The sequence below is a fragment of the Trachemys scripta genome, chromosome 23, assembly GCF_013100865.1.
Source record: "Trachemys scripta elegans isolate TJP31775 chromosome 23, CAS_Tse_1.0, whole genome shotgun sequence".
Taxonomy (NCBI): Eukaryota; Metazoa; Chordata; order Testudines; family Emydidae; genus Trachemys; species Trachemys scripta.
This window is the reverse complement of record NC_048320.1, coordinates 787,337-805,663: the sequence shown is the minus strand read 5'-3', so window position 1 is coordinate 805,663 and position 18,327 is coordinate 787,337. Positions and strand designations below refer to the sequence as shown.

The 18,327-nt window shown below is 46.1% G+C and overlaps 1 protein-coding gene across 1 annotated transcript in view; it reads left to right on the top strand.

Moving 5' to 3' along the window:
• The first annotated feature begins 1,358 nt into the window (after nucleotides 1-1,358).
• Nucleotides 1,359-18,327, top strand: part of KIF18B (kinesin family member 18B) — a 28,965-nt gene continuing 11,996 nt past the window's right edge. Inside the window, exons 1-6 of the mRNA XM_034756238.1 lie at nucleotides 1,359-2,012; nucleotides 3,456-3,613; nucleotides 4,527-4,631; nucleotides 10,053-10,163; nucleotides 17,442-17,639; nucleotides 17,997-18,173. Coding sequence (XP_034612129.1) covers nucleotides 1,691-2,012; nucleotides 3,456-3,613; nucleotides 4,527-4,631; nucleotides 10,053-10,163; nucleotides 17,442-17,639; nucleotides 17,997-18,173 — 1,071 coding nt within the window. The 5' untranslated portion in view covers nucleotides 1,359-1,690. The remainder of the gene's footprint in view (nucleotides 2,013-3,455; nucleotides 3,614-4,526; nucleotides 4,632-10,052; nucleotides 10,164-17,441; nucleotides 17,640-17,996; nucleotides 18,174-18,327) is intronic.

The window sequence follows — 18,327 nt, the reverse complement described above, 5'->3', positions numbered from 1 at the left end:
ATGGTACCAATGTGAGATTTCTAAAGATAGCGACAGCACTCGACCCAAGAGTTAAGCAGCTGAAGTGCCTTCCAAAATCTGAGAGGGATGAGGTGTGGAGCATGCTTTCAGAAGTCTTAAAAGAGCAACATTCTGATGCGGAAACTACAGAACCCAAAGCACCAAAAAAGAAAATAAACCTTCTGCTGGTGGCATCTGACTAAGATGATGAAAATGAAGATGTTCTGCTTTGGTTCGCTTTCAAGCAGAACCTGTCATCAGCATGGACGCATGTCCTCTGGAATAGAGGCTGAAGCATCAAGGGATATATGAATCTTCAGCTTATCTGGCATGTAAATATCTTGCGACGCCAGCTACAATAGTGCCATGCAAATGCCTGTTCTCATTTTCAGGTGACATTGTAAACAAGAAGCGGGCAGCATTATCTCCTGTAAATGTAAACAAACTTATTTGAGCGACTGGCTGAACAAGAAGTGGGACTGATTGGACTTGTAAGCTCTAAAGCTTTACGTGGTTTTGTTTTTGAATGCAGTTATTTTTTGTACAGAATTCTAAATTTGTAAGTTCAACTTTCATGATAAAAAGATTGCACTACAGTACTTAGGTGAATTGAAAAACACTATTTCTTTAGTTTTTTACAGTGCAAATATTTGTAATATAAAGTGAGCACTGTACACTTTGTAATTGAAATCCTATATTTGAAAATGTAGAAAACATCCAAAAATATTTTAATAAATGGTATTCTCTTATTGTTTAACAGCACAATTAATCGCGGTTCATTTTTTTTGCTGCTTTTAACAGCCCTAATAGTTACCCTTTCTCAAACACAACAGAGGTTCCTGATTAAAATTAATAGACAGGTTTAAAACAGACAAAAGGAAGCATTTTTTTCAACACCATGCACAGTTATCCTGTGGAACCCATTGCTGTGGATGTTGTGAAGGCCAAAACTATAACTGGGTTCAAAAAAGAATTAAATAAGTTTGTGGAGGACAGGTCAATGGCTATTGACTGTCAGAAGCTGGGACTGGACAACGGGATGGATTACTTGATAATTGCCCTGTTCTGTTCATTTCCTCTGAAGCATCGGGCGCCAGCCACTGTTGGAAGACCAGATACTGGACTAGATGGACCATTGGTCTGACCCAGTATGGCTGTTCTTATATTAAATGAACTGGGCAGATGTCAGTCCAGTGTTTGGACAGGTGACCCTGTAAACCAAATGTCATTGCAGTTGGCAGTGCTAACTGCCTTTTTATCAATAGTCACAGCAGAAAGACCTTTTCCCCTGGAGGTGGTTGAGCACTGTGGTGGTGATGGGAGGCAGGAGGGGGTAGGGGTAGGCAAGGTTCCCATGTTGTACTTCTGCAGATACATCGGCTTTAGTCTCCAGACTGTAAATCTGGCATTTAGAGCATTACACGGTGTGTGAGAGGCACATAGGTTGGTAGCCGAGAACCTATGGCAAACAGCAGTCCAGTATTTTTAAACAAAGGGGTCTATTGCCCTGAGAAGAGAGAGCTAGTTCCCTAAGTGGTTGGTAATTCGGATCCATTCATCTTGTCAGCCCCTCTGGATTGTTGAAAAGGTGTGAATCCAGCGATCAGTGATGGGTATTCAGTATCCGGCTTCTGACTGTGGCTTTCGTTTCCTCTTTGGATGCAGTACTGCCTGAAGCGGCTCTGCAATCATGGTGTCAGTCCTACCCACAGAAGAGGGCAACGTGGCAGTAGTGGTGCGGGTACGGCCCCAGACTCAGCAGGAGCAGGAAGGGAGTCGACACGCTGTGGTGCAGGTGATCGATGACCGCATGTTGGTGTTTGACCCTGAGGAACCCTGTCTATCGGGAGTTTTTACAGGCTTCCGGGGCCACGATGCCCCCAGGCGGAAGGGCAAGGATCTGAAGTTTGTGTTTGACCAAGTGTTTGGTGAGAGTGCTACACAGGAGGAAGTATTCCAGCACACAACTAAGGAGATCCTGGATGGGGTGCTGAATGGCTACAACTGCTCTGGTAAGGAGCCCTGCTGTGGCATTTTATTTGGCTTCATCCTACAGAGTTAACGGAACACATTGCAGGGTTAAGTATGCAGTGAACGTAGTCAAATGCCATTGCTCAGGGCCTGAGCCAACTGCCTGCAGCGTGTATGAGGGGAATTTTTATCACATCCAGCACTGTAATTTGCAGGGAGCTGCTGCACGTAGAAGAGGCTCTTCCACTCTTTTTCATTCATTTGATTTCCCCCAACAGAGCCACCTTACCACTGTTTGGTCCACACAATTAAACTTTAATAACTTAGCTTGAGATGGGATCCCAGATTAGACTGGCTCAATAGAGGGTCAGTCCTGTAGACCAATGGTTCTCAACCAGGGGTCTGTGGCCCCCTGAGGGGCTGCGAGCAGGTTTCAGGGGGGCCACCAAGCAGGGCCAGTGTTAAACTCGTTGGGGCCTGGGGTAGAAAGCTTGGGGCCCTGATCCCCACCACCCAGGGGCTGAAGCAGAAGCTGAGCACCTTAGCTTCACGGAGCCCCTTCGGTGTGGGGCCCCTGTGGTGTGGAGCCCCAGGCAATTGTCCGATTTCTACCATCTTCTGTTGGACCCACCAAACATGGAGCTCCCCTTTGATATGAAGACATTAATGCAGTTCTGCAAGTCAGCCATGCTGGTGCAGTAATAAGGAACTAAAAACAGGAGGGAGTTGTCTAGTGGTTAGAGCATGGGATTGGGCATCAGAACTCCGAGGTTCTATTCCTGGCTCTCTTTGGGGGGCGTTGTGAGCAAAGACCTGTGACTGGCTCTCTTTTAACATGCCCTTCTTGGGCAAAATATTTTTGAGATCCTTTAATACGATGCTGTAGAAGTACAAAGTATTGTTAATGGGGAGAGACTGAAATCACTAGAATACCATGTCCTATTTGGAAGTCAACACTTTTAAAAGAATGTTGAAAAATTGCAAAGGGCTCAGGGATGAGCTACAAGAATGAGTCAAGGTCTGGAAAATCTGCCTTATCGTGAAAGATTTAGGAAGCTCAGTCTCATGAGTTTATTAAAGAAAAGGTTAGAGATGACTTGATCATGTCTAAGTACCTAAATGGGGAGCAGATTTCTGATATTAGACGGCTCTTTAATCTAGCAGACAAAAAGCATAATGAAATCCAGTGGCTGGAAGCTGAAGCTACATAAAAGCAGAGTAGACCATAGGTGCAAATTTCCAACAATGAGGGTAATTAACCATTGGAATAATTTATCTAGGGACGGGGCTGATTCTCTGTAACTTGAAATCTAAATCAAGATAAGCATCCTATTTTAAAAAATATAGATCCTGGCTCAACCCCAGAGGGGGTTGTAGGAATTATTGAGTGACATTCTCTGGCCTATATATAGGAGGACAGATTAGATTATAGTGGGTTTTTCTGGCCTTTGAATTTTTAGTGTGTCTTGTCTTTCTCTTTCCAGTGTTTGCCTATGGTGCAACAGGTGCAGGAAAAACCTACACCATGCTGGGCTCTGAGAAGAGTCCAGGCATCATGTACCTCACCATGGTGGAGCTTTATAAGAGGATTGAGGCAAGGAAGGAGGAGAAAAGCTGCGAGGTGCTCATCTCCTACCAGGAGGTACCCGGGTGTCTGAGGCTACCCCTTTCCATCTGCTACCACCTTAAAGAAGGAGTGTCAGGGTGCGGTAGTTAGGATTACAGGGCTCTATCCCCTCGGGTTCAGTATGGTGCCAGTAATCTGCTGAGATTCCATAGCACGATGCCACTGACTAGTCCAGCTGTTCCTGGGGTGGGAAAGAAGTTCTGTCTCCATTTTTCCCACTTGCTTTTTGGCATCCTCTCACTGCTCTACAAACACTCTAGGGTGACTCTCCTGTGCTTGCCTTAACCATTAGGGAAGGAGACTTTCACTTGTGTAGTCCCTTCTCCTAGGCCGTTACTGAGTCCAATACAGTGTATTGTGTCTACACCCAGCTTTCTTGTTGGAGCAGAGTCTATCTAAAATCCCCAGTCTGAACTCTCAGGTCACCTGTAAACAGGGTTTTGTCCCCAGCTCTACAACTGCTTATGTGAACTTGAATACGCTGATTCACTTCTCTGTGCCTCTCTGTAATATGGCAACACTTCCCTGCATCGCAAGGATGATTTAAGGGGTGTGCGGTTTGTGAGGCTTAGTGTTTGTTTGTGAAGCACTATGAGATTCCTGGATGAAAGGGGCTCTTAGAAGGGCAGTTGCAGTGACATGGGATAAAGTCCTTGTAACCGTCTAAGGCTGTCCTTGGAAACAGGTGCTTGCGTATGTGGTGCTGCAGCACCCTTCCTTGATGGAACTTGAGTAAAGCCTTTCCAGAGAATCAGCCCTTCCTCCCTAGGAAGAACTTGTCTGACCTGTTTGAAGTCCACTCTCTTCGCTCCTGTTGTAATCTATGATCCTGTCTGTCTCCGTCCATGCAAAGACCTTCCTCTGGCCTCCTGCACCCAGCTTCCTAGGGTCGCTGTTTAGGATGTTTACTCTTAATTCCTTGTTCTAGGTGTACAATGAGCAGATTCATGACCTCCTGGAGCCGAAGGGCCCTCTAGCAATCAGGGAGGACCCAGAGAAAGGGGTAGTGGTACAGGGACTCTCCTTCCATCAGGTACGTATAACGGTATAAGGATTCCCTACAACAACAGGGTGCATGGACTAGGCATAGCTACAGGTCTAACTGAGTTTCAATAAAGGAAAAATAGCAGAGGAGATGTTACATGGCTTGAGCCCTTCCCACTGTTCCTGAAGAGCTGGGTGACTGTGGATCTACAGTGCTTCCTGGGGATAGCCAGGGTTGTGAGATACCTCGCTACCACCCACCCATAGTGTGAGGAGTCTTGTTTGTTCCTGGCCTGGGTCAGTTCGCCAACACCACCAGCCCCTGGCAACGCAAGCTCGGCCTTCTGGGCCTCCACAGGCCCCACTAACTCTTTAGAAGTTAGCAATAGGCACGCATCAGCCCCCTAGTCCTCCATGTGTGTCCCTGGAGAAGTCCTGGATGCCCTGGGCACTCACAGAATTTCCACATCCCTGTTCCCAAAAGACCTGCATACCACAGCTTACTGGTGACACAGCTCTGCTTTACACGCAGCACTCGGCTAGAGAGCCTGATGTTAAATGAGGATATTAATGTAATAGCCGGTGTGGCAAGTTGGTGGAATGAGAATGATGAATGGCCCAGGGTAATACCTGGGTACAAAATACACAGGAATGACAGAGTAGGTCATACTGGTGTGGGAGTGGTGCTATAGCTGACAGAAGGCATAGTCACAGTAAAACTTTTAAATAAATCAACCTGTACCATAGAATCTCTACAGGTAGAAATTCCATGCTTGAACAACAAAAGTATAGCAGTAGGAATATCCTACCAGCCACCTAGTGCTTGTGAAATGCTCAGGTAGATTAGAGGCTACAAACGCAGAAAACACAATACTACTACTACTGGGGGGATCTCAACTAGTCTCTCATTGACTGACTGGGTCTATCCCCTCAGGATAGGAGCCAGAGAGAATGTTTCAAGACACCATAAATGACGGCTTCTTGGAGTAGCTAGTTCTGGAACCCACAAGGGGAGGCAATTCTTGATTTAGTCCTAAGTGGGTCACAGGATTTGCTCCAAAAGGTGAATATAGCTGAACTGCTCAGTAACCCTCACCATAACTTAATTACATTTAACATCGGGGGGGTAGGGATGGAGAGAATACCAAAGAAATGCACCACAGTAACATTTAACTTCAAAAAGGGAAACTACACACAAATGAAGAGGCTAGTTAAATGGAAATTAGAAGGAATAGTTACAAGGGTGAAGTGTCTACAAACTGCATAGAGACTGTTTAAAAACACAGAGGCTCAAACTAAATGTATACCCTCAAATAATAATACCAAAAAAAAACCCAGTAAGAGAACTAAAAAAAATCACCAGGGCTACTCAAAGTAAAGGAGCTTTTACAAGCAAAAAGGCATCCTTTAAAAATTGGAAATTGAATCCTAGTGAGGAAAATAGGAGCATAACATCTGGCAAGTCAAGTATAAAGGTATAATGAGGCAGGCAAAGAACAAATTTGAAGAGCTAAAGACACAAAAGCTAAGATTAAAACAAAATTAAGTATACTGGAAGCCTGCCACTGTACAATCTAGCTGCAATAGAAAGCACTCAAGGAAGACAAGGCCATTGTGGAGAAGCTAAATGAATTATTTGCATCGTTTTCACTGCGGAGGATGTGAGGGAGGCCCCCACATCCAAGCCATTCATTTTAGGTGACTAATCTGAAGAACTGTCCCAAATTGAGGTGGCAATAGGAGGAGGTTTTGGAACAAATTGAATTGATAAGTGACCAGGACTTAGAGAGCATCAGATATTCATCCAAGAGTTCTGAAGGAACTTAAATATGAAATTGCAGAATGACTAAGTGGTATGTAACCTATCACTTAAATCAGCCTCTGTACCAGATGACTAGAGGGTAGTTAATGTAAGGCTGATTTTTAAAAATGTCTCCCGGGGTGATCCTGTTAACTACAGGCTGGTAAGCCTAACTTCAGTACCAGGAAAATTGGTTGAAAATATAGTAAAGAACAAAATGATGACATGCAGATGAACACTTGGGGAAGAGTCAACACAGCTTGTGTAAAGGGAAACAATACCTCCCCACTCTATTAGAATTGTTTGAGTGTGTCGTCAAGCATGTGGACCAGGGTGATCCAGCGGATAAAGTGTATGTGGACTTTCAGAAAACCTTTGACAAGGTCCCACACCAAAAGCTCTTAAGCAAACTAAGCAGTGCTGGAATAAGAAGGAAGTTCCTCTCATGGATCAATAATTGCTTAAAAGATAGGAGACAAAGGGTAAGAATAAGAGTAGGTCAGTTTTTACACTGCGGAGAGGGGAACAGTGGGGTCTGTACTGGGACAAGTGCTGTTCAACATATTCAGAAGTGATTGGGAAAGGGAGTGAACAATGACATGGCAAAGTACGCAGACAAAACAAAATGATTCAATAGTTAAGTCCAAAGCGGACTGTGAGGAGTTAAAGGGATCTCACAAAACTGGATGACTGGGCAACAAAAAGGCAGATGAAATTCAATGTTTAAGTGCAAAGTGGTGCACATTGGAAAAAAAATAATCCCAACTATACATACAAAACAATGGGGTTTAAATTAGCTGTTATCATGCAAGAAAGAGATCTTGGAATCATTGTGGATAATTCCTTGCTAAATGGTGATTGTTTTAGCTTTTTTGACAGCCAATGTTAGAAACCATGAGGAAAGGGATAGATGATAAAGCAGAAAATATAATACCACTTTATAAATCCATGGCAAGGAATCTGTGGCAATTTTGCAATGGAAAAGCTTCAAAAACAGACTCCAACAAGAAACTGCTGAATTTGAATTAATATGTAAATTAGATACCATCAATTTAGGCTTAAATAGAGACTGGGAATGGCTGAGCCATTACACACATTGAATCTATTTCCCCATGTTAAGTATCCTCACACCTCTTGTCAAACTTTTCTGAAATGGGCTATCTTGACTATCATTACAAAAGTTTTTTTTCTCCTACTGTTAATAGCTCCTCTTAATTAATTAGCCTCTTAGAGTTGGTAGGGCAACTCCCACCTTTTCATGTTCTCTGTATGTATATATATATCTCCTCTCTATATGTTCCATTCTATGCAGCCGCTGAGGTGGGCTGTAGCCCCCGAAAGCTTATGCTCAAATAAATGTGTTAGTCTCTAAGGTGCCACAAGTACTCCTGTTCTTTTTGCGGATACAGACTAACACGGCTGCTACTCTGAAACCTATAAATCCATGGTACACCTATACCTTGAATACTGTGTGCAGGTCTGGTTGCCCCATCTCAAAAATATATATTAGAATTGGAAAAGGTACAGACGAGCAACAAAAACGTTTAAGGGTATGAAACAACTTCCATAGGAGGAGAGGTTAAAAAGACTGGGGCCATTAATATTAGATGACAGATGACTAAGGGGGGCGGGGGAAGTATAATAGAGGTCAATAAAATCATGAATGGTATGAAGAAAGAGAATAGGGAAGTATTCTTTACTCCTTTACATAACCCAACAAGTAGGTGTCACCCAATGAAATTAAGGCAGCAGGTTTAAAACAAGCATAAGGAAATACTTCACACAACCCACAGTCAACCTGTGGAACTTGTTGCTGTGAATGTTGTGAAGGTCAAAAATATAACAACGGTTCAAAAAAGAATTAGGTTCATGAGGGATAGGTTGGCTGTTAGCCAAGATGGTCAGGGATGCAGCCCCATGCTCCGGGTGTTCCTAAACCTCCAGATGCCAGAAGCGGGGACTGGACAGGGGATGGATCACTTGAAATTGTCCTGTTCTGTTTATTCCCTCTGAAGCAAGTGGCATTGGCCACCGTCAAAAGGCAGGATACTGGGCTTTGATGGACCATTGGTCTAATGCAGAATGGCCGTTCTTATGTAAAGTTTACTTAATAATAAAGAACAGAAATTCAAATGATAGCAAGCACAGATATTGGAAACAAAAGTATACCTACAAAATAAAATCATAGCACGTGTACTAGAGCCTAAGCTTAACAAATAGGACATTGTTCTGTCCTACAGAGCAAAAGCTCCCCCAAAACCTTTCCAGTGTACTTCAGCCAGGACTGGCAGTTGTCTTCTATTTGCAAAACAAGCACACTGTCAGCTTACTTCCTAGGGGAAAGATGCACATTGGGTCTCTACACCTACAGTTCTAGTCCCAGAAATCCATTGTCTGTTCTTGGAAATAGGATAACTCATGATGCTTGTGTTTTCCTGTCTAAGCTCCCCTACAGCCTTTGCAATCCCTTGATTAGCATTTTGCTCAGATTGCAAATAGGCTTTCAGTGTGAAGTACACAATACTCAGTTTTCACATAGACTGAAAGATAAATATCTCTGGCCTGAAAGAAACTTTTCTCTCATTGGTGACCAGCCCCAAGTCAAAGACCTTAAGAACATTATGTTCAGTGTATTTACATAACTCTATACTGATTAGCCATAGATTCACTTCACAATGGCTGTGAGAACAGGCAGGATTCAGCAGATACCTTACATGACACCCTTTGGCAAACTAGTATGTAGATATCACACCTAGGGGTTCGTGGCTTGTTCAGGGTAAGCCCCCGGCGGGCCGCGAGACACTTTGTTTACCTGAGCATCTGCGGGTATGGCAGCTCCCAGTGGCTGCAGTTCGTCGTTCTCGGCCAATGGGAGCTGAGGGAAGTGGTGGCATGGCCCGCACTGCTTCCCGCAGCTCCTATTGGCCGGGAACGGTGAACTGCGGCCATTGGGAGCTGCGAGTGGCCGTACCTGCAGACGCTCAGGTAAACAAAGCGTCTCGTGGCCCGCCCGGGGCTTACCCTGAACAAGCCGTGAACCAAGTTTGGGAACCCCTGTTGTAACTCTTGTGTTACCTGTACCTCTGCCAGTTGGCACCAAGAGGTCCCTGGCTCCCAGCGTCGTGCTTGGTTCAGGAGATCCATAATGGGATATGGAGCCCCATTCACACAGGACATGTGTTTGACCCCAGCTCAGCTGAAGAGTAATTGGCCACCATTGCCATCTGATGGCAGTTGTGTGAAATGTGATTGGTCTGAGTCTAGTTCCAGTGGACAGTAATCTGTATCACAATTGATCTGCTCATTGGCACTCTCATCAGAGTGCCAACAATTGAATGAGCCATGGAGAGTCTGCACCGTCACAGAGATGATCCCTCAAGGTGAGAGCTGAGGCACCTTGGCAGGGTAGCATGGGGGATGCTTGTCCTGATTTTGCCCATTTTTTGGATAAACAGGGCTTCAGTCTCAAGGGAGATTAATGTGGCATCTTTTCCCAGCCCTATGCTCACCTTCCCCACAAAGGTTTGTATGCACCTACTAGTGCATTGGTTGATGTGCTTACCGGTCCCTTGGGAGGGGGAAGGCATAGCTTCCCCATATGGGTGAGCGCTGCAAAGACCTCCCCTTTGAAGCACTGTATGGTACTAACCCTTCTGTGTTTCTTTCCAGCCAAAATCAGCAGAGCAGCTCCTGGAGATGCTAGCGAGTGGGAACAGAAACCGCACACAGCACCCCACAGACGCCAATGCTACTTCCTCACGCTCACACGCGGTCTTCCAGGCAAGTGGCAGCAGCAACACCTACTGGGATGTTATCAGGACTCTTATCTTCAGGAGTCAAATGAAGAAACAGGAAGAAAGCTCCTGCAGTCTTGGAATGCAGGGTCTCCAGTTATTACTTCTGTTCAGGATGTGAAGCAGGAGGATTACGTCTTCCTCTGAAGAATCTGGCAATAGCTACTGTCAGACAGGATACTGGGCTGGACCATTGGTTTGTTCTTGCAACTAGAACTGACATACTGGGTCATCCACTTACTCTCTATCCTGCCAGGCTAGGGTTCTCCTGCAGTGCGTCCAGTGTAGTTTTAAATGTTCCAAGTTCTGGGACTTCCCTTCCCCCCCATTCCCTTGGGAGTCTCTTCCATTCTCTACTAGATTTCACTGTCAAGATGGTTTTCTTAATACTTGGCCTAAATGTTCCCTTTGTTTGTTTGGTTTTGTTTTTGTTTTATCCCTGTACCCCTGTGTACTGCAATGAACAACTCGCCTCCTTCCTTGGTGGCCTATTTGCAGGTTTTTCTCCGCACCTTCCCTTAGACACACTTTACATACTGAGCTCTCAGTCTTTCCTTGGAAATCAGTCCCTGCAGCCTACGATCACTTGCTACTCTTCTCTGAAAACCTTCCAATTTCTCTTCATAGTGGTGTGCCCAGAATGGAAAAAATGAGTAACTCCAGGACTGTACAAAGAGACTATGATCTCTCTGACTGCAGACTCATCTCTAACTTGCTATCACTCGCCCCAGCTCTCAGCACTCCTGTTTCCCAAGTTTTCTCTCCACACGAAGCGTAGGTGTTTGGGATGATTTTTCCTCATGTGGATTAGCTGCATTTTCAAGGTTGAATCTGCTGTTGTGCTGCACCTAGGACACTGACTAGCCAGTCCCAGGCCAGGTTAGGGCACTTTGCCAGGAGGCAGGTTTAGTCGTTAGGGCCTGGACTCCCAGCTGGCCACACTGGAAAACCCTCCTGTAACGAACGGAGTCAGCACCCACCTCTCGCGAGCACCCACTCTGGTTGGGTGTGTCTGTGGTCTTTAAACTAGTCTAGCCCGGGTATGGGGCTGTATCCCCAGGGCTTCCTCCCTAGAGATACTATCTTCCTGCAGCCCTCCCCAGGCTCAGTCCCTACTCAGTGCCCATAGCCAGCCAGGAGCTCCTTCATTGCTTCTCCAGTCCCTGCTAGCAAACTGGCTTTGGCTCAGTCCTAGCAGCCAGCTAGGAGCCTCTTGCTTCCCGAGTCCCTGCCCACACTGAGCTGTCCGTGACCCTGCTGCTCTTCCAGGCAGCCAGGCATGCAGTCCTTTCTTCTCCAGCTCCAAGCAGCAACTGCCCTGTCTCTGGCGTTGTAGCTCCTTTTTATAGGGTTCACTCTAGCCTGCTTGGAGGACCTCTCCACTGCTCCTTACCTGGGATGAGTGTGGCAGGACCCTGAGGCCTCCACCAGGGGGTCTCCGGGCCTAGTCCACCCCATCACACCTCCTCTCCTACAGGTGGCTTCTTCCTTTCACTTAGGCTGGCAACTAATCATGTGGGAGGCGAGGAACTGGCTCAGAGTGGCTCTGTGCAGGGAGGCGGGGCTGATTGTTGGCCCTGCTCCTTAAGAACATAAGAAGGACCACACTGGGTCAAACCAACTGTCCATCTAGCCCAGTTTCTTGTCTCTGACAATGGCCAGTGCCAGATACTTCAGAGGAGATGAATGGAACAGGGCAATTATCTAGTCATCCATCCATCCCCTGTTGTCCAGCCCCAGCTTGTGGCAGCTGGAGGCTTAAGGACACTCAGAGTACGGGGTTGTGCCCCTGACCATCTTGACTAATAGCCATTGATAGGCCTGTCCTCCAGGAACTTCTCTAATTCTTTTTTGAAGCCAGTTATACTTTTGGCCTTCACAACATCCACAGCAATGAGTTTCACAAGTTGACTGTGCGTTGTGTGAAGAAGTACTTCCTTGTGTTTTGTTTTAAACCCGTTGCCTGTTAATTTTATCAGCTGGTCCCCTAGTGCTTGTGTTATGTGAAGGGGGTAAATAACAGTTTCCTAGTCACTTTCCCCACACCATTTATGATGATATAGTGTGACAGATTTTTGTTACCAATTTGCCTGAGGCATCAGGTGATTAGGCTGAGGCCACAGGATTTTTAGGGAAGGAGATGACAAAACACACCAAGTGTTTAAGTTTTGAAGCAGAGAGTGAGGGGTGGAAGGAAGAAAGCGTTAGTGCCCCAAGCCCTAACCCACTTTCATACTCACACACGCTTTACCCGAGGCTGGCCAAGCCTGGGTGTAACGTAAGAAGAAGAAGGGGAAGGATGGATGGGAGTTCTGTCCTGGGCACAGGTTGTCCGGGGTCCGCTGCAATCTCCAACTTGCTTTGGCTTTCGGGAGGGTTTTAAGTCCTGGGTTTTTTGGGGGTGTTTTTTGTCCAGGACCCTCTGTTTCTGGTGCTTTTTGTACCAGTCCATACTGGCTCGCTGTGGCCCCTTTGGCTTCCCAAAACATTCACGCTCCAGAGACTTTGTTTTCCCCCCTGTTGGCCTTCGCCATCTCATTTGCTTTCACTGTTTTTACTGCTATTTTTGCAGCCCTGCTCAGCTTTGTTTTTCTCTAGACAGCTGCAGATTTCTCGTCGCACCCATGACCTTGGACCGGGGCCAGCGTTTTATTTTTACACAGAGCTCGCTAAAGTGTCGAGTTAACCCGTTCTTTGCTCTTTTCCTTCTTCCCCCTCTGGCCTCTCGGACCGGCAAAGGAATTTTCCATTCCACACTTACTCACACCTTTGATCCTTTCCAAAATGCGTTAGCAATATACAATGCTGATCTGCCTCCCACAGGGGACCCCTTGAGGGAGGGGGCCATTGGGGTGTGACAATAGACCTCTGTAATGCCACCCTTTATTTATCTATCAGGGGGTAGCCATGTTAGTCTGTATCCATAAAAACAATGAAGACTAACAGATTTATTTGGGCATAAGCTTTTGTGGATAAAAAACCCACTTCTTCAGATGCATGGAGTGAAAATTACAGATACAGGCATTATTTATTTATCTATCTTCTAAACTGAACAGTCCCGGTCTTTTAATCTCTCCTAATATGGGAGCTGTTCCATCGCCCAAATCATTTTTGTTGCTCTTCTCTGCACTTTTTCCAATTCTAATATCTTTTTTGAGATGAGGCAATCAGAACTGCCCACAGTATTCAAGATGTGGGCATACCATGGATTTATGTAGCAGCACTATGATATTTTCTGTCATATTATCTATCCCATTCCTAAGGTTCCTAACATTTTGTTAGCTTTTTTTTGACTGCCACTGCACGTTGAGCAGATGTTTTCAGAGAACTATCAGATGACTCCAAGATCTGTTGCTTGAGCAGTAACAGTTAATTTAGAACCCATCATTTTGTATGTATAGTTGGGATTATTTTCATCAATGTGCATTACTTGATCGTTATCAATACTGAATTTTCATTTGCCATTTTGTCACCCAGTCACCCAGTTTAGTGAAATCTCTTTGTAACTCTTCACGATCATCTCTGGATTTATCTTGAGTAATTTTGCATCATCTTCAGATTTTGCCACATCACTGTTTCCATATCATTTATGAATGTGTTGAACAGCACAGATCCTTTGGGGGCCCCCACTATTTACCTCTCTCTGTTGGGAAAACTGGCCATTTATTCCTACCCTTTGTTTCCTATCTTTTAACCAATTATTGATCCATGAGAGGATCTTCCCTCTTATCTCAGGACTGCTTAGTTTGCTTAAGAGCCTTTGGTGCGGGACCTTGTCAAAGGCTTTCTGAACGTTCAGGTACACTATATCCACTGGTCACTCTTGTCCACATCCTGAAGTTAGGTTTAGTGGCCTGTAATTGTCAGGATTGCTGCTGGAGCCTCTCTTAAAAACCGGCATCACATTAGCTACTCTCCAGTCATGTGGTACAGAGGCTGATTTAAGTGATGGGTTACATACCACAGTTAGTAGTTTTGCAATTTCATATTTAAGTTCTTTCAGAACTCTTGGATGGATACCATCTGGTCCTGGTGACTTCTACTCTTTAATTTCTCAACTTGTTCCAAAATCCCCTCTATCGACACCTCAATCTGGAACAATTCCTCAGATTTGTCACCTAAAAAGAATGGCTCGGGTGTAGGGAATCTCCCACACCTCCTTTGCAGTGAAGACCAATGCAAAGAATTGCTTTAGTTTCTCCACAACACTCTGGTCTTCCTTAGCGCCGTGATCGTTCAGTGGCGCTACTGACTGTTTGGCAGGCTTCCTGCTTCTGACATACTTCAAAAGTAACAGCAATTTTTTTTCTGTGTCATTAGCTAGTTGCTCTTCAAATTCTTTCTAGGCCTGCCCTATTATACTTGGCCTGGCAGAGTTTGTGCTCCTTTCTGTTTTCCACACTAGGATTTGATTTCTAATTTTTAAAGGATGCCTTTTTGCCTCTAACCACCTCTTTTACTCTGCTCTTAAGCCATGGTGGCATATTTTTGGTCCTCTTACTGTTTTTTTGGTTTGTTTTTGTTTTTTCATTTGGGATATACATTTAATATGACCCTCTAGTATTGTGCTTTTAAATAGTCTCCATGCTCTTTGCAGGCATGTGAGTTGTGACTGTTCCTTTTAATTTTCCATTTAACTAGCTTCCTTAGTTTTGTGCCGTTCCTGTGGTGGGTTTCTTTGGCATTTTCATCCCACAAGCATGTTACGTTTAATTACACTAAATTAAACCACTATTATTGAGCGGTTCAGCTATATCCACCACTTGGACCAGACCCTGTGCTCCACTTAGGACTAACTCAAGATTTGTCTCTCCCCTTGTGGGTTCCAGGACAAACTGCTACAAGAAGCAGTCGTTTTATGTGCCTAGAAGTTTTATCTCGGCATCCCTTCCTGAAGTGACATACCCAGTTAATATCAAGATAGTTGAAATCCCCAGTTATTATTGTATTTTCTGCCTTTGTAGCCTCTCTAGTCTCCCTGAGCATTTCACAACCATGGTCACCATCCTTGTCAGGTAGTGGATAGGATATTCCTACTACTATATTCTCCTTTAACCCATGTAAGGCTGCTGGCCCACTGGGACTGCCACTGCTTGGAGAGAGAGCTAGTGAGGTGAGGAGGGAGAGTAGTTGAGGCTTTGTGTGGGGATGAGAGGGAGAGAGTAGTTGAGAACAGGGTTTGCTTCAGATCATTAGAACAGTCACACTGGATCAGGCCAGTGATCCACCTAGCCCAGGGTCCTGTCTTTCAACTGGTGCCAGATGCTTCAGAGGGAATGATCAGAACAGGATACTTTATCAAGTGATCCATCCTCTGTTGTCCAGTCCCAGCTCCTAGCAGGCAGAGGTTTAAGGACACCCAGAGCATGGAGTTGTGTCCCTGACCATCTTGGCTAACAAGCATTGATGGACCTGTCCTCCATGACCGTATCTCATTTTTTTTAACCCTGTTATAGTATATAAAGTATCTATAAACTCCCTTAATGGGTCAGAGCCCCACAAATCTCATTTCTTATGGGCCAACAAATGGCAATGACTTTCAGTCACTCACGGAGCCAGAGGTGAAGCTGGCCTAGAAATGAGAAGCCGTGTGTTTGCAACCCTGGCTGAGCTCCCCCTCGTGGACACTCACCAGGTTGCTGTTTGGATGCAACTACTAGATCCCACATGCTCTTAGGGTGTTTGGATCTGGACAGAGTCTAGTCACTGTCTCAAGGTCTGGGCTTCCAGGCACACTTTCAGGATGCATATCCTCTATCTAGCACCCCTTCCTGAGATACGCAATTCTGCAATCCAACCAGTGCTGGCCTCCCCTGTAGCAAATGCATGCTCCCCAAAGTTCCTCTGAAGCAATGCACCCTCTGGATTGCTATTTCATCCTTGGAGACTACATGACCATTAAAACAAGGGACGCATAGACTCAGCAAAGGAATTTCTCAACCAGTCATTCTTCACTGATAGATACAAATCTACAGAATATAACAAACATCTGCACATCAAACCCTCCTTCCAGTGTCCTCACCACTCTGAGAGCCCTTTGGGGGTTGGTCAGTCCTTCCAGCGTCCCAGGACCCTCCTCTCCTCCTGCACAGCCTTGTTATCTTGTTCTGGTCAGTCAGAGAGCCCTTGGTAAGACCAGGACTTGTCCTTTTATACAGTTCCAGTCCCCTCTGTCAGCAGTGCCGTAGCCAGGTGGAGGGAACAGGGGGAGCGATACAAAAAAAAAAAGTGCCACCCGCTGCAGCGCTTTTACTCACCCGGCGGCACTCCGGGTCTTCAGCGGCACTGAAGGACCTGCCGCCGAAGACCTGGAGAGAGTGACGGTCCTGCCGCCGAAGACCCGGAGCCCCGCGGGTGAGTAAAAGCGCTGCAGCGGGTGGCGCCTTTTTTTGTTGTTGTTGTATCGCTCCCCTGGGTGAGTACAAAGGCGCCAAGAAATTGACAAGGTGCCACTTGTGCTCAGTGGGGGAGCGGCCGCTGCCCCGCTCCTCCCCAGCTACGCTACTGTCTGTCAGGTGCCCCTGCCCCCCAGTCAACTTTAAGTCCCTTGTCCGGCGTGTCATTGCTTGGTGACAGCCCATCTACAGTTCAGACTGGCGACACTGGTCCCCCTGATAAGCCCACCACCCAAGGGACAGCTTATTGTTCTAGGACACTCCCATTTGAATGGAAGATCATTCAGGTTAGTGACTCTTGATTGCTCTCTTGTTAACCCGCCGCTAGTGGGCAAGGTTTCTGCTCGTACCTTCTAGACATCCCGGCCCAATATGATGGAGGGTAAAAGGCAAAAGCAAAGGTGCAGTACAAGTTACAATCAAAATGGAGTTTGCAGACTGATACAGACATACACATGCTAACCTGTCATATCCTGTATCCATTACAAGTTCTCCCACAACCTGAGACCAATCAGAGTTGGCCTTATGGCCTGCGAGATTCTAGAACTGAGTGTGGGGAACACTGGGCAGTGTTTTCTCTCCTCTAGACCCTCAGTAGGGGGAAGATAGTTGACCTGTAGCTTGGCAAGGTGGCACTGTAGATCAGTGAGTGGAGAGGAAACACATGCCCTTGCTTTCATTGCTTGTGATGATGGCTAGTCCTGCAGCGAATCCTTTGAGTGGTGGCCTTATGAGACCCCAGGAGAGTTCATATTCAGGTCTCTGCTGTCCCCTTCGATAAGACATTGCCTGCTGACTGGGCTGAGCACGTCTTGAGGCCTTGCCTTATCTTTCCTCACTATCTTTATCTTTTCTTCCTGTCCTCGCAGATCTATGTGAAGCAGCAGGACCGTGTCGTTGGCATCACTCAGGACCTGCAGGTGGCCAAGATGAGCCTGATTGACCTGGCAGGCTCGGAGCGAGCCTCAACCACCAACACAAAGGGAGAGCGGCTCCGAGAGGGTGCCAACATCAACCGTTCACTGCTGGCCCTGATTAATGTCATCAACGCCCTGGCTGATGCAAAGGTAATGCCCCTGATCCACCCTTCCACAATACACCCTCCTCGGAAAACCACCTTGCATTCTTGCAGTACAAAGGGCAGGGGTTAAAAGGACATTTGACATAAGGTATGTCCTTGTCTGACAAACCTAAGGAACTCTCTGCTGCAGGATATTGACACATCTAGCTCAGGAAGACTTCACAGGATTAGGAATAGTCTCTGACATTAACTGTGGTAAAACAGGACTGGACCAACTGCCTCTTCGGGCACTTGCTTCCTAGCCTGGGTTTATGGGAGTGAGTCTGAGCATTAGGATATTAGCATGCCAGGATTCTCAGAGATACCTGACAACTGAGGTGAGTCCCCTGATGTCTCCGAACAGAGCAGGAAGTCCCACATCCCGTACAGGGACAGTAAGCTCACACGCCTGCTGAAGGACTCTCTTGGGGGCAACTGCCGGACCATCATGATTGCTGCCATCAGCCCATCTGCACTCGCCTATGAGGACACCTACAACACGCTCAAGTATGCCAATCGGGCCAAGGAGATCAAACTGTCGGTGGGTCCCGCACATCTGTGTACAGACCTCTCTTTGTACGGTGCCACTGTGTTGAGAGGCTGTTGGCAAGTGGGCCGGGGCAAAAGCTGGCTCCGTGAGCACTACCGTAGTGCCTCTGGATAATTAAAGGGGTCTTAGTTCAGTTAATCCACTG